General features: G+C 43.3%; 3 protein-coding genes across 9 annotated transcripts in view; 1 reads left to right on the forward strand and 2 right to left on the reverse strand.

The window, feature by feature from the left end:
* The window catches only part of LOC142881318 (NACHT, LRR and PYD domains-containing protein 12-like), a 195,500-nt gene that overhangs the window by 139,611 nt on the left and 40,513 nt on the right, over positions 1–15,376 (reverse strand). The gene's annotated exons all lie outside the window — the stretch shown is intronic.
* On the reverse strand, positions 406–6,906 carry LOC142881291 (tissue factor-like). 6 transcript variants are annotated; one of them, XM_076015464.1, is made up of 8 exons: positions 6,722–6,906; positions 5,742–5,856; positions 5,250–5,339; positions 4,920–5,020; positions 3,616–3,794; positions 3,128–3,293; positions 2,314–2,484; positions 406–2,265 (listed from the first exon to the last, which is right to left on the reverse strand). In XM_076015464.1, the coding sequence occupies exons 1-7, from the start codon at positions 6,786–6,788 to the stop codon at positions 2,339–2,341; spliced, it is 864 nt and encodes a 287-aa protein (XP_075871579.1). In that variant the 5' UTR covers positions 6,789–6,906; the 3' UTR covers positions 406–2,265; positions 2,314–2,338. The 6 variants fall into 6 exon arrangements, with proteins under 6 accessions (XP_075871579.1, XP_075871578.1, XP_075871577.1 ...); XM_076015463.1 differs by having other exon boundaries at positions 2,308–2,484; XM_076015462.1 differs by having other exon boundaries at positions 2,300–2,484.
* Positions 13,241–15,376, forward strand: part of fam110b (family with sequence similarity 110 member B) — a 160,410-nt gene continuing 158,274 nt past the window's right edge. Inside the window, exons 1-2 of one of the 2 annotated variants that reach the window (XR_012925558.1) lie at positions 13,241–13,383; positions 13,483–13,637. The gene's annotated coding sequence lies outside the window, so the exon portion shown is untranslated. Of the gene's footprint in view, positions 13,384–13,457; positions 13,638–15,376 lie in introns of those variants that run through there. The other variant, XM_076015538.1, reaches the window with a different exon arrangement.

Consider the following 15,376-nt stretch of genomic DNA (forward strand, 5'->3'; position numbering starts at 1 on the left):
TACACACTGTTTACAGTCATCATTTGTATCAGCTGACGGAGCCATTGTGTGGTCCGATGATTTCACTTTTATAAGAGCAGAGTTGAAGGAGGTGCAGATCATTGTGAGATGGATGTTAATTCACACTGTTGGGCTTGTTGGGGCCGCCATTCAGAAGCCTCGTCCTTATGACCTCTGCTCTCCTTGGTAGCAAATAGGGTGAAGTCAGGCCACTACAGGCACCCACCCAACTACCCACCCAACCAACTACCCACCCAACCACCCAAACACCCAACCACCCAACCACCTAAACACCCAACCAACCAACTACCCACCCAACCACCTAAACACCCAACCAACCACCCACCCATTCTGTCTGTTTGTAAATGTTCATTTACTGCTACTTTGTCAAATAATCAGGGAACATCAGGATGTTTTGGCTTTATTTACATTCAGGGGCAACATGTTGTCCATGTGTGATTGCAATCAGTTCACAATGAAAACTGAGAGACTTGGCAGAAAATCAAGGATGTATTTGGTTTTGGTTAGACGTCTGCAATCTGATGTACAGGGATGTCATGCATAACTCTTGGTATTAACAAACCATGGCTGACTGTGGAGATGCATGTATCACAACAGTTATGTTCATCACTCAGTTCTCTATTGAAATCAACAGCTACTTTTTAGAGTTTGGAATTAATTTTTGTCGTAGTTAATAAGCAGATAGAAATGATAATAATACCCAGTCAGTAACCCGGACCAAACACCATCCCTTCCTCACCAGTCTCCCACACTCATTCATCACATCCGTTCATTTATCAAAAACATCCATTTTCATAAGTTATAAAAGGCAATTCAGGATGTGTTCCATTGTGTTGACTGTTTGACCCAGAGGCGTCCTGGTCTTCATCTTCACTAACCAACCTCTGCACCTCCACAGTTTGCTTTCTTCCGCTCTCACACTTATAATGACTTGCTGTACATAGAAACATGTAGCACAGTTACAGCTCCATTGAAATCATAGAACAATGACAATGCAAGGTATTTTTACTCAAAGGTTATACTATGCAGTTCCAGCAGAATGAAATAAAGACATAGGATGGACTCCTCGTTATTACAGTTCATTGTCAAGTTTATCCATGTGGACCATGTTTGATCATATCATCACAATCACTGAGAAGATTATCAGCATTTGTTCCATGGGGTGTTACCTCACCTCTCCACCACCAAAAACAAGAACCTGTAATCTGTGAGATTGCAGGTTCCTCAACATACATATATATATATATATATATATATATATATATATATATATATATATATATATATATATATATATATATATATATATGTATATATATATATATATATATACATATATATATATATATATATGTATATATATATATATATACATATATATATATGTATATATATATACACAGACGTATATACATATATGTATATACTGTACGTACATACATATGTTTTCATTACAATGAATTCATTACAAGCAGGTTTTCTCCATCAAACCACCTGTCAGCTGTAAGATAAAGAAGATGTAGAAGATATAGAAGAAAAAGATGTATATGGACATTTTCATTTGAGGCTGTATGTATGCTAGTGGTTCTATGAAACCGATGTATGCACTTTAACAACCATGGTGGACTTGTGGTGGTACTCAAAAGAAGTTGTTTTGCAGTGGCAAAACCCATGGTTTCATGTGATGCTAATACATTTGTGTACGATGTACGTGTTGTACTTTTGTGAAGTTCTGTGTTGGAAAAATGATAAGATTAAAGTAATCTGAAAATCCCAAATGAAGTTTGGTTTGTCTGTCGTCTGTCACAAGGACCACAACAATACCGTCACAGTACACAGAAATAACCTAACAGACACAAAAGTCATTTTGTGTTAAATTGAATATATTGAGAATTTGATCAAATACGTTTTTGCTTCTCTTCCTTTCGATCAACAAAAGGCCTCAGATAAAAACAATATGACAAATTCAATCAGAACCTGTGTCAAAGGCTGCGGTTAGTTTCAAGTTGTTGTTTTTTTTTTACTTACTCGTCAGTGTTAGTTTGTGATATCTGTGAATGTTAATGCTATATATATGTATATATATGAAAATATCTGTGTTAAATTGTGAGGTTATGTAGATAAAAGTCAATACTTACATGGCATTTCCAGTAGTAAAAACAAATTTCAACTCCCAGAAGTAGAAACAATAAAAACTGAGGGGGCCAGCCCCCCATTTAAAAAACACACACACAAAAACACCTACTTGTAACAGACACACACACACACACACACACACACACACACACACACACACACACACACACACACACACACACTAGATAGGCGCTGATGTTTGAGACATGTGCAGCGACTGCCGTCGTTGTTTGCAGCATTTGCAGCAGAGGATTGTCACCGTGATGATGATGATGAGGATGGTGATGAGGATGAAGAACACGCCGACCCAAGCTCCAACACTCAGCTCTGCAAAACAGTCACATCAGCACCACAGTTCAATGTGTTGATGGGAGTTTGTAAGAACACGCTCTACCAGAAGGTGTCAGTACAGTTCAAGGGAGGCATTGTGTGTTCATGAGAAGCTGTGTGACCTTCACAGAGAAGTTTGGTTTTAGGCCCGGTTACAAAGTCTTTCTTTTCCTTCCAATTGTAACAACACTGGATACATTATATCGAAAAAGGCTTTATTTCCTAATAGTGATTGTCTGAGGCTTTAATAAATACAAGAAGTCACTGTGAGTATGATGTGAGAGGTTCCCTCCAGGTTCTCCAGCTTCCTCACACACTCCAAACACATGCGTGTGAGGAGAACTGGAAACTCTCAATAGCCTGGAGGTGAGAGTGCGAGTTGTTGTGTGTCTTCTATATCTATGTGTGTATTTCTATGTGGCCCTCAAATGTGGCGCCCATGACAGCTGGGAGAGGCTCCAGCAGACCCCCACAACCCTGAGGGCAGGAGGAAACAGGTTGAGAAGGTGGATGGGTGGAAGGATGGATGGATGGATGGATAGATGAATGATGGACAGATGGATGAATAGGTGGATGGATGGATGGATGAATAGGTGGATGGACGGATGGATGGATGGATGAGCATAGAGACTGTGGGTACCTGTCACAGTGCCCGGTGTTGTCTGCGTACAGACGTGTGGACTCCAGGCTCCCAGCTGGCTGGCTTTGGGCCTGGATGGGATGTAAGCGGCCACCATGAAGCAGTACGTCTGTCCAGCATCCAGTTTGGAAATGATGGCTTCACTGAAGTCCGATATGTTGTCTCTCTGTTGACATAATTACAACGCATACATGTGCATGTAAATACAAGTAAATCTTGCCATTATACAATTAAAAACTGTATTTTCAGAAAATCTGCCCAGCACCTTGATCTGTCATGATGGTTTTTAGCTGATTGGTTGAAGAATGCAACAGAAGTAATCTTCAGTACATTCACTTATACTCTTTAAAATGAACATTTGTGGAATAAAAACAACAAATTATATGAAAATCTAAATTTAAAAAAAATGCTGAGGAATGGAATTTGGAATGGAAAAACTTTGAGTTGGAAGCACTGAAGATGAGAACAGTCGAGGCTGAATACTTCACCTTGCCTGTACTTCCAGATTTATAGTAGCTAATCTTGTACTTGAGGTCCTTCTTGAGAATGTCCCTGATGCTGAGCTGCTTCTGCTGGCGATGGATGCTAGTGATGGGGTCTGTGATGTTCACCATGACGCTGTTCTCATCCACAGTGTTGATGGTGAACTTCGCAGCACTGATGTTGCCTGTGGAGATGAGAGGATGTTTTGATACACAAGAAGCATCATATTGTGCTTGAACTAACCGCACATGAAGTTGATCAGAGGATTTCTCTTTAAAATTACATAAATGTTCAGTTTAAGTTTTGGTTTCTTTTTTCTTTATTTGAGGTTTATCAAGATTTCTTTTCCCTTAATTCTGAGGATTGATGCCAGTGCAATTAAGACAAACACCAAAGACAGTCATGAAATTTAATTACCATTAATATTTGTATTAACTTTAAATTGCATTATTTTGAATATTTATGGGAACAAGTTTTAACATTATGTCAATCAATCATCAAATCTAAATCCCCAGTCAGTTCACCATTGACACATCCAAAAAGAAAATTAAAGTACTGTAATGTAATGGACAGCTCCTAGTTTGCTTTTATTTTGAAGGAAACTGCCCCAAAAGTTGTATTTATTTATTTATTTATCTATATAAATATATATACGAGTCTAAAGTGTTCGCTGAGGTTCAAGCAGGTATTTTAAACATCTCACCAAACGTCTCTTTGATAAAGGTGCAAACTTTGACCACCAGAGGGCGCCCAAGAACGATAGCTCGACAATCCCGTTCACAGTACAAAAGTTTGTAAATGTGTACGTTGTTTGATGTTTTTCAACTAGCAGCAGGTTTGCTTCACGTGAGTCTCGTTTTAGGTGGCTTCATATTAACTGAGGGTAATTCCATGCTCTCATTTTAAAAAATGTTAAATGTGGTTAAATGAACGCAATGACCTCAGTGTGTGAAGTAACACAAGCCTCGTATTCACAACAACCCCTGAACACTTCCACCTGAAAGATTTGTGTGGGGATTTTCAGCTGGGCTGCTTTCACGAGCTCTCCTTGCCGGCAAACGTTTCATTCAAAACTGTTGTTTTCCTCCGTGCGTTTGTTTGTTTAGCCGAAGGTGAAACGGGGTTCCAGTCCCCCGTGGACCATATTTGGAGCTGTTGAGAGCAGCTTGTGTCCTTCTCAGAGGAGCTGAGCTCCCTCCTTCAGCTGAAGCCACGCTCCTGGCAGAGGCGGCAGAGGCGGCACCGATAAAACTAAATACATCAGCGGCTAATGTGAGAGGTGGCTGTGGATGACTGAGGTAGCGCTTACTCTGTTTGAAGGGGTTGAAGGGAGGCGAGTACGTGTGTTCCGGATCGCCCTCGTCGTAATCCACCGCCGTCGACAACGTTTTGATGTCTGCAACGTAGGTCCTGTTGAGGAAGAACATTGGATGGGTGTGATTTGGCCAGCGCCTGTCCTGTGAGTGCAGTGGTCATGGTTGTCCTTGTCGTGACCTTCACGGCAGTCGCCTACAGGGGCATTTGTTGGGGGACACAGCGTCACACTGACAACACGCTGTGAGCTACGTCCACTCGAGCAGACGTCACAGTCATCCTCTCCACACTGGCACAGGTGAATTCAATTCGTTCTTGCTCCTACCTATCGAAGAGCGCCAAGCTGTCGGTCAGGTCACAGTGTGGCTCCGTCAGTTCGATGCATTCCTGGATGTCAATCCAGTCGGACTTGTCCCTGAGGACGAGACACACATTGAAAAGGTTTCTTCACGGCCTGCGATGTCCTGATTTGCCAAGGTGAGTCTGCACACTTTAGGTCACTACACACTGGGCAATAGGCAAAACTATAATATTGCCCATTGTGTAAGAACCTAAAGATGAAATTCAAATAAACGTGGCCATGATAAAATAGTTAGAGTTCTGTATAGTTTTCAATGTGCAGATGACTGTTCTATTTATCTATTATGTATACATGTGTCATACATTTTTCACTGGTTAGCCAATTGTGGATATAAATATGCTTTAACACTTTAAAAAAATCGATGACGAGCCAATCTTACGCATAAAAGCAACTGACAGATTGAGAAGATTTAACCATCCAGCATAGCAGTCACATCCTGTGTGTTTGTTCACTCACCATGAGTACAGAACAGTGAATGTGTGTTCGGAGGGCGCCGCAGTCCAGGTTAGGATGGTTTTGAAATCCAAAGACACCCATTTTACGTTCTCTGGTTTCGGAGGAGTTTCTCCGTCTGTGTTCAGGGCACCAAGTTCTGTAAGATCACTAATCCACACTTCAAGTCAAGTCTTACACGACCGACAGAAGAGTTACAGGCATGAAAATGAAGTACACACACACACACACACACAGACACACACACACACACATACAAACATGCGGACATCTGTCACTGTCTTCTTCTCTTGCATAAAGAACTAGAGAACATTGTGTTTGCAAGGCGCAGTCAAACAAAAAGCTGAGTCACGACTGAATGTTGAAGAATTTACTGGCAATTCCTCCAAAGTAAAAGCATGAGCGAGGCGCAGATGTCGTAAACGTGGCCTGACTCATCAGCCAGACATTCTGGCTGCTGAAGTCATTCTAATCCATCTTTACAACTTTATCACCTCTTTTTCTTTCTTTCCGTCTGTCTCACAAGCAGAACCGATCTCTTGTTGTTCAACAAAGTCAATCTGGTCACAGAGGAAAGAACGACCCAAACCTGCACAGCGAAGGATGTTGCGGCAGGAATCCTGCTCCTGGGAGGCAGTATTGTTTGAATTAGTCTCAAAAGTTTGAATGTTTCACCAACAACGTGAGAACCTTCTTGATCTGAGTGTCCCTCAGAGCTCTATGTGACACCACACCCTGATGATCTCACAGAGTTTCTCTTCAGGATCCCTGAAAACGCTGCTCACTCAACCGTTAGCTTTCCTCCTTTTCAAACTTATGTTCCACTATCATTTTTTGTCACTTTTATGTTCTGTTTCTCGGCCACGTGTGCAGTCTCAGATCCGTCGCATTAATACGCACAAGATTCTGGGAAAGGTCTCCCAGCAAACTTTTACACAAGCTGAAAGCTGGGCACTGTAATGAGAGATTATGATCACATTTACCTGCAGCAGTGATGATCCCAGCAGACAGACAGACGGCAGCGTACAGGGAAGCCCTCAGAGCAGCCATGCTTCCACCTTTTCAGCTGTGGAGATTGAAAAGTGGCTCACGCTGACTTGCTTCTGCTCAGCGAGGCAGAGTGTGGGAACGGCAGAGCAGAGAATTGGGGCACTGTTTAGGGTTCCACCTCATTCCGCCTGCTGATCCCTCCCACATGGCTGCCTGGCTGACTGCCTGCTGGTATGCTGGTAGATCGCAGATCTCCTCCAGGATTTAGGTTACACACCTCCATGTAAGAAAAACACAAGTTAAAACATGAGTGGCTGAGGCCTGTGAGATGCTTCACAATTGCTTCCAAAGGTAATTCACAAAGTTCTCCATAAAAATCTTGACAGATGATTTGTTCGTTCATGGCTACAGTTTAAAATCAGAGATGTAATTATGGAGTAGACATTGAATGAATTGACCAATCAGATATTATTGACCTCTTCTCATTGCTGGATCAGCATGAATTACAGTTCACCCTGCAGCAGCACGCAGTTCCTCACATTTCCATGGAGAGGATTAGTTATTAATGTGGTCATATTTTGGGAAAACATAGAGGAAAACTTTGGGAAAACTCTCATGCAGTATTAGTGAAAGGGTATGGATTAGTTTGTTGATGTTGTTTTTGTATCTGCTGAGATTCTGCTGTGGAAGCCAGTTCAAACAGGAACAGACACATGTTGGTAATTACAACCAGGAGCTTCTCCTTGACAACTCACACAGTCGCCAGGTTCCCACACAGGACAGCCTGCCTGGTACTTCCATGTAGACCACTGACGGTCTTTCACTGCAGACGGCTGATCAAGGCAAATTCCATTGCCTTAAAAAGAGGGAGAGTCCCAAATACTCATGGGCTTGTTCAAAATCTAGAATATACTTTTAAATATCCGGCTATTCTTTTCAGTTTAAAGCAACATGGTTTGCAGTGATTTATGCCAATTAGCCTCATCATGTCATGATTAAAAGAAACAATTTGTCGGGGCCTACATGTATCTGTTACAAGCCTGAGCAACAGCAGATGAATCCATGGACTTCTCCTGAGCACAGCACAGCTTATTCTGGGATGTCTCAGGGTCTGCCCCAGACTCAGAGTTATGAAATCCCCAGGAGACTTCTAGACAGTGATTTAGACCAGTGGTTCTCAGCTGGTGGAGTCTCAGGACCCACGTTATTTCACTTATCATGAAGTCGGCACTGGCCCACTTTCTTTACGTCTAGTGAATAAATGATCAAAGTCTTTGAATTCAAACATTTAAAAAGGAGAGGAAACCGCCAACAAAGCCGCAACCCAATCAAAATAGCTCCGCAACCCACTTTTGGGTCGCCGCCCCCCATTTGAGAAACGCTGATTTAGACCATGAGGCAGCACATTAGCCAAAAGCTAATAGCCAGAAATTGGATTTGATTGTGGTTGTAGTGGAAAATAACTATTGTTCTTTGATTTCAGTTATAAATTGTAAACCAAACACAGCCGATTCATAACTCATTGCCCACCATCTCAGTGGTACACTGACAGTGATATGAATTGATTTGAATTGGCTTTTTCAAGTACTGCATGTATCAGTACAGACCCGGCATCACTGCATGCTAGTACATAGACTAGAGGTCCATATTGGAACATTTGGCAGCCAAAAGCCCCAAATCCCTCAGGCTTGGCAATCAGGCCAACGTTGGATCAGCAACGCAGAGACTGGGAGTTCATTTTGGAGTCATGTTAATAAAGAATGTGAAGTGGTGATGGTGGAATTATGAACCTAGTGTTGTGTTTTAACCGCTATTACACACAACACCAGAGACACTCAGACAGAACCATCATCAGGCTGCTCTATTTTTATCCGATTGGAAATCAAAGAAACCTTCCCTGAACTGGGTCACCTGTCAGCTGCACGCAGCTGTTCAGTCACTGCATAAAATAATTCAGTCAATAAAACAAGTTTATAAATATAAATCAGTAGCGGACTATTTCAAGTTTAGGCCATCAGCGATGTCATAATTAGTCCCTAAATTCATACACCTCATATTCCCCTCACACTGTAGCTGGAGAATCCATACAAAATCACACTGACACATTGCATCCCCTTCACATAGGGGACTTAGTGGAGCATTTCAATTCACAATAAGGAAACTAAGGCCACTGATGACTGACTTACATATAAAGAAGGCGATTTCAGGAGATTCCTCAACAAAGTCCACCAAAAGTGCAGTGAGCTCAAACTGTTGACCAAACCAATCCAGTAAACTGCACATCTGCACTGTTTTTTCAATAAGACAACAAGACGATTACTAGACATTCTCTTAAGTTATTAATCAATTGAACACGTTGCTGCAGCTGCTGCGTGAATGCGCCACAGTATTTACATTCTAAATTGCAGATGAGTCAGCAACTAAATCTTCATCTTCTCCTTCAGCCGTCGTGGTGGCACCTGGATCTCCAGGTTGACTTCAGTCTTAAAGGTTCTCAGGTTCTTATCCAGTCACAGGGCACGTATGTGTGACGTTCAGCGTAAAGCAGCTAGCTAAACAGCTAGCTGCTAACTTGCCTTGGCATCACAGATTTGAGATCTGATTGGCTATTGCAATTGACGGTGGTGCGTTCACTTACTTTCAGTGTTGATTCTGCTGGCCAAAGGCAGATTTCACAGAGCCTGGCAACACCAGCCAGCTGAAATATGATAGGACAAAAACTCTACTGTAATATACAACAATGGAAGCAGCGAAACCAAGTGGATATTACACAACGTGAAATAACAACTATGGAGAAAAACTTTGTACATAAGAGTTCTCATATAAACGCGTCCAATCAGTTAAAGTCCTAACAGGGTAATCCAATCACAATAATCTCCATCCTAATTATTAATTTTAGAAATGGCGCACTGGCTGTACTGAGAAGTCAAACAAGATTTGGAAAATAAACAGGAAGAGCTCAATAGCCAAATCCCATGGGCCTGAGTGTCTTTGGGGCGCTTGGGACTCTTATCTCAGCTCTCACTTTAAAAGAAATGTCTTCTTGGAAATGTTTTGCTTTTATTTTAAAACTTTGCCAGTAAGTTGAGCTTTTATGCTGCAAAGTCTTTCTTCCAGATGCTCTTGCTTGAAAATAAGCCTGCAGCTATGACCTTCCTTCCTTCCTGAGAGAGGCTAAGCCAAGACTGCATTCAGTCCATTTCCCTGCTCTGCGTCTATGACTGAATCTGAGCTGAACATCCGCTGCATGTGACACGACAGTAGTGTGAAGTGTCACCAGTCTAAGAGTGGTGCACATACACACATGCAGCCACAGAGAGTGTTCAGTCTGTGGCTTCCTCAGCCACCCAGTCGCTCTCTCTCTCCTCTCCTTGCGTGTAACTGCAGACTCACAGTCACAGGCCCAGTTTCAGCAGGGCTACAGGATGCACGGGGCTTCAGTTGGGCTGAGATGCCAGGCTGAGGCTAATCTAAGATCGAACTCTTACCACCTTTCATCCCAATGGCCTCCATCAGACCTGGCCTGCTAGTCAGCCTGCATGGCTCCCCAGATGGCCACTGGTCCAGCTTCCTGTCTGGATCTCTGTCTTCTCACCAGACCTCCACGTGCTTAGCTTGGTGCTTCGGACTCCTGCTTGTTCTGCATACCATCATTCCTTCCAAATACCTTATGTCCTCAGAACCAATGTCCTCAGTGCCTTCAGTTCTATCTCTGCCCCTCGTACCAACCAATTCTAGTGCTTAACAAAGATTGTCCACTCCGGCTAGTATGGAGCCAGCTAAGTCTTAAGGCAAGTCATCACTTGCTAGGGCCGACATCTGGGACAACAGGATCAAAATGTTCAACACCTGACAGTGGAAATGATCTTCACAGGGATTTGATAGGTTACTTTGTTTCCGTTAATCTCTACAATGTTTTAATCAACTCTTCAATGTCCAAGAACATTGAGGGCATGCCAGGAGGGTACTGCTACGCCTATTTTTAAAAACTATGAAATGTCAATTTCAAGTCACATCCTAAAACTTCCTGGGCTATGTCATCGCTCCAGACGGAACAGAGACAGTGCCCGCCAAGGATTAGATTGGGCCAGTACCCAATAACTGAGAAACAACTTTGGAGATTGAGAGGTTTGTGTCTTTCTTTTCTTCAGACGAGGGTTCTGTTTGTCCTACCTCGACATGCTTCAGCGGAGCTTCCGCCTTCCTCAGAAGTGTCACTTGGTGGCGTGGGTGACTCGTCATGAAAGATAAGACATTCAATTCATAGGGTGGGCCCAAACTGTTGACTGCTAGTGTAGAAACGCTGAGGTCTGCCAATAATGATAATTTATCTCTGCAGTTGTAGCAGGCACAAGCCAGTGTCCACCTTTTGCAAAGCCTGTTTACAGCAAAGGATTGTGTCATGACGGGCATCCACTCCATGAAACCTGTGCCAATGTGAATCATTTCTGCTGTCGTATGTATTACCATTATTCACATTACATCGGATCAGATAAATAAACAAAGATTATCCTGACTAAAGTTCTCATTCAGTCTTGAAAATCAAAACTCAAGGAGCATTTCTTATTTTAACGCTGTCTCTTCCTCCTCAGTCCCTGGAAGTTAACAAGCAAAGCAAAAAAAAAAAAAAAACATGGGACATGATTGACAGGGGAACTGAGCGGTCACTGACAATTAACATCATTTGTGAAAGCTACGGGTGGGCGTAAGAACAGAGGAGGCAGAAATGGGTTGGTGCTGCGCTGTCTATTGTCTCCTTTATGTCATGTGGGAGTCGCGCTGAAGAAAAGCAGATCATGTCAGTTATTAAGGGGGATGCTGGGTGGGTGCACGTTTAGGGCCAATCACATTGAGGAAGACAGATGTGATTGAAGTTCTCCAGAGCCCCTGCTCTATTATTGCATGAAAGGCTAGCGGTCTGAGCCCAGGAGCTAAACTCAGCGCGACCTCTACACCTGGTTTCAACACCACGGCACCTTGCATCCTCCGTTCCCACAGCCCAGTTTTGTATGAGTCAGTAATGACAGCAGCACTGTGTGTGTCACCGGTATTCCACTGTTGCTAGGTAACACTGTGTGCGTGCGTGTGTGCGTGTGCGGTGGGTGCTTCACATTACAACACAGCCACAAAGCTGTGTGAGGCAGTGGGTGAATGTGTGTTCCATTTACAGAATAAACATTCTTTCAGTGCAGCAGGCCCACATTTCCTCCTGGTCTGTTGTGAAATACATCCTCGCCAGTGTGTTGCTTCATCGCGGAGGAAAGCAGTGGAGGAGAACGGCTTCTGAGTCGCTCTCGTTGGGTTTTACATTGTCAACATGCAGTTTAAATTGACAAACCCATTCAATGCTTTTGAACGTTGCCAATGTTCTTTCTGTGTTAACCCCGCATCTCTGTGCTTTTGGTCAAATTTGCACTTCCACCCAAAAAAACAATTCAGAATTGCCGGTGGGTCTATATGTGGGGCTGATCCTGGGTCTAGAGTGGTAACCACTGCAGTGCAGTATGACTCGCTTTTGGAGATTATGAGTCCCAACTTGGCAGTGAAATTGATTTGAGGTCTTGCATCATTTAAATCAAAGCAGTAAGTCTTGCATCCAAGTTGGGGCAAGGTAACATGGACCAATAAGGTATTCTATTCTAGTTTAATTCTAGTCTATTTAGAGCCCATCCATCCATCCATCCATCCATTCATTCTCAATACCCGCTTCCTCCTGCACTCAGGTTTGTGGGGCTCTGCTGGAACCCATCCCAATAGAATTCTATATGGTGAATAGACGTGGACCCAAGCCTGACACGATAACAGATTTTGCTGGACAATATAATAAGTCAAAAACATAATCCAATCAACAACACTTTTAATTCATTGATGTAACTAAAGACACTGAATGGAGTATATTGAGCTTTTGAAGGGAGACAATTTTAGTCCAAAACAAAAGATTTCAGTTTTTGTAACTTTCTTGTTTGCTCAGACTACATGCACACATTGACACATTATGACTGCGTCCTTGCACTAATTTATGTGATTTACTGAACCATCTGAGTACATATCTGGTTAATAACCCTTAATGTAAGATATTCTAGGTAACAGATGTCCTCTCAGCATCTCAGTGCTCTCCTGCAAACACTGACCTATGCCGTCCGAGGAGGCGTCTCGAACTTCGAGCTCTGCTGGCCCTTTAAAACCTGGACGGATCCATTTAAGCTCACGGGGGAAGATTTAAATAGCTTAAAAAAAAACCTGCCAACATTCTGAGAAAGCAACATTAAGGGGCTTAGTTGTTGCCATTCATTGATGAGTGTTCAAGAGAGGCTGGTCACATTTTCAGCCAGTTCTGTCTTTGAAAGTGCGACGAGAAGGCAGCCAGTCGCGGCCTCCACTGCCGTCGTGCTTCTTATCTCGCCCGAATGCAGCAGAGTTCGAGCGGCTGTCAGCCGCGTCAAGCTCGCCGCATTAGTGGAACCCAGACCGGAAGTTGCTTTGATAGCGCCCTCAAAGCTGCTAGCAGCTAACCGCTATCAGTGTTGTTGTCTTATACAGCGGTTGTTGCTTTCCAACGTCTGACGTCACGCATTCTATTCTATATTGTAATATTCTCCTCCGTTCGATGAAGGAGACGCTACACGCATACTGTCCACAACCGTCACTCTCACAGGTTAAAATGTCATCAGTTCCTTTTCTAGATCATTACCCCCCCCCCCCCCCCCCCGCCCAAATTACAAGAATAATCCTCAAACCTTTATTGTGAAAGCAGGAGCCGGAAGCGTTCTTGTTGTTTCCTCCACCGAGCGAGAGGCTGTTGGCTAGGAAGAGGATGCTGTCAGGCCGAACAGACGCACCAATCTAACGGAAAGAAACCGCAGCGGCGGCGGCGGCAGCATCCTTTGTTTTGCCGGCCTGGACACCGAGGTGAGTTCAACTACCGCTGGAGTTGTGATGCTAACTGGGCTGCGCGACATTTGCCGGATTCCTGGGACGTTTGTGAAAGTGCTGACGGCATGCATGACCTGTTTATCCACCTCATCATCCCCGGTCATGTTGTATAATGGCCATTGTTCGGTACATTGACATGGAGATCGCATCGAACGCAAACGGTGCCTCGGAGTCCGCCAAGTGTTTGCGTTGTGCCGTCGCGGTGTTTGCGCCACAGTTTGATTTGGGTGCTGCAGGCTCAGAGCTGGACGCTGCTGTTAGCACACACACACACACACACACACACACACACACACACACACACACACACACACACACACACACACACACACACACACACACACACACAGCCCTTCTGTGCGTTAGCACATCTACACCCACCCTCGCCATCCCCGCATTAGGTATTATTTTTAGTGGGTGGCCGCGTCGTGTGGAAAACCAAAACACTTCTTCATCGTTTAACCGCGATGTCTGGAGCGGAATCTCAACGCGAGCAACTGAAGCCACTGGACACTCACTGGAGTTTGAGTCACCCCCCCTTGAACGTTTTAGGGCTTGGTTAGCGAGGAGCAGCTTGGTTTTCACATGACACTGTCCGCTAGTTCTGTGTTGCCCATCGGTACAACTGTCGATGGCAAATAACAACGCAACTGCTGCTTGTCATCACTAATCTGCCGGTCGGACCTGCTTCTTTCTCTGCGTGGGGAGGCTACGTGGCAGGTTGCGTGTAAAACTCGTAGTAGATTGGATGTATCTGACGTTATAATATCACAGGGACCTCCGCTATGTATTTCTCTCTGCCGACACTTTTCCTTTTGTGTTACAATCATAACCAGAGGTCTGTAACTTCCTGAAGACAGCCTTGCTATGGTTGGCTGATGATGGGACGTCTTGAATCATGATGGAGTTTATGTGTGTCATATATTATCACAGGTTAGACAGATCACGGCTCTATCTGCTCGTCCTGTGTTTTATTGTAAAGCGGTTTGAGCTGCATTCCGTGTATGAAAGAATAAATAAAACTTAACTTACTGACTTACTTATCCAAGGCAGTGGATAAAACTCAAGTCACTTGCGTTGCATTAAATATCTGTAGTTGAAATGTTTAGTGCTGGTGTCGCACCATTGGTTTTCCTGATCTTTATTGAACAATGTTGGTAGCTAGTGGGAATGTTAACAATTAATCCATTAATTGCGATTAAGAATTGAATTGATGAAATCAAATTAGTCGCAATGAATTGAACATTTCTTACACGGGCTGTGAATATCATTGTAACGGTTTAGTGGCAGGAAAGAGCAATTCACCTGTAGGTACTGAGATGGTCGTAATATACCTAGAACAAGTGAAATGTGAGCCATTAGAAGCCAACGTAAAGTCAGAGGATCAATGTTTGGCCTGTTTCTACTCCTCTCTGATGTAAAACTGGGTCACATTGGAGCCTCAACATTATTGCAGGGCATAATAACGCGTTCCCTACACACTTTTCATTATGACATTTAGGTTCTCAGGAGAATTGCTGCTTATCAATTAATTGTTAATCGAACGATAAGGTCAATCAACTAACGATTCATGAAGTTGATAATTCAATTAGTTGATAACTTTCAACCCTAATCCCCAATATTGCTGTCTTTTTCCCACACAGCGTCACTGTCTTAACACCATCTTGAGCAACACTGCTGCGCTATCTTAAAGTTAAGGTTTGTCCTAAACGTCA

The sequence above is a fragment of the Nelusetta ayraudi genome, unplaced genomic scaffold, assembly GCF_046127955.1.
Source record: "Nelusetta ayraudi isolate G7.1 ecotype Tasmania unplaced genomic scaffold, CSIRO-AGI_Nayr_v1 ptg000190l, whole genome shotgun sequence".
Taxonomy (NCBI): Eukaryota; Metazoa; Chordata; class Actinopteri; order Tetraodontiformes; family Monacanthidae; genus Nelusetta; species Nelusetta ayraudi.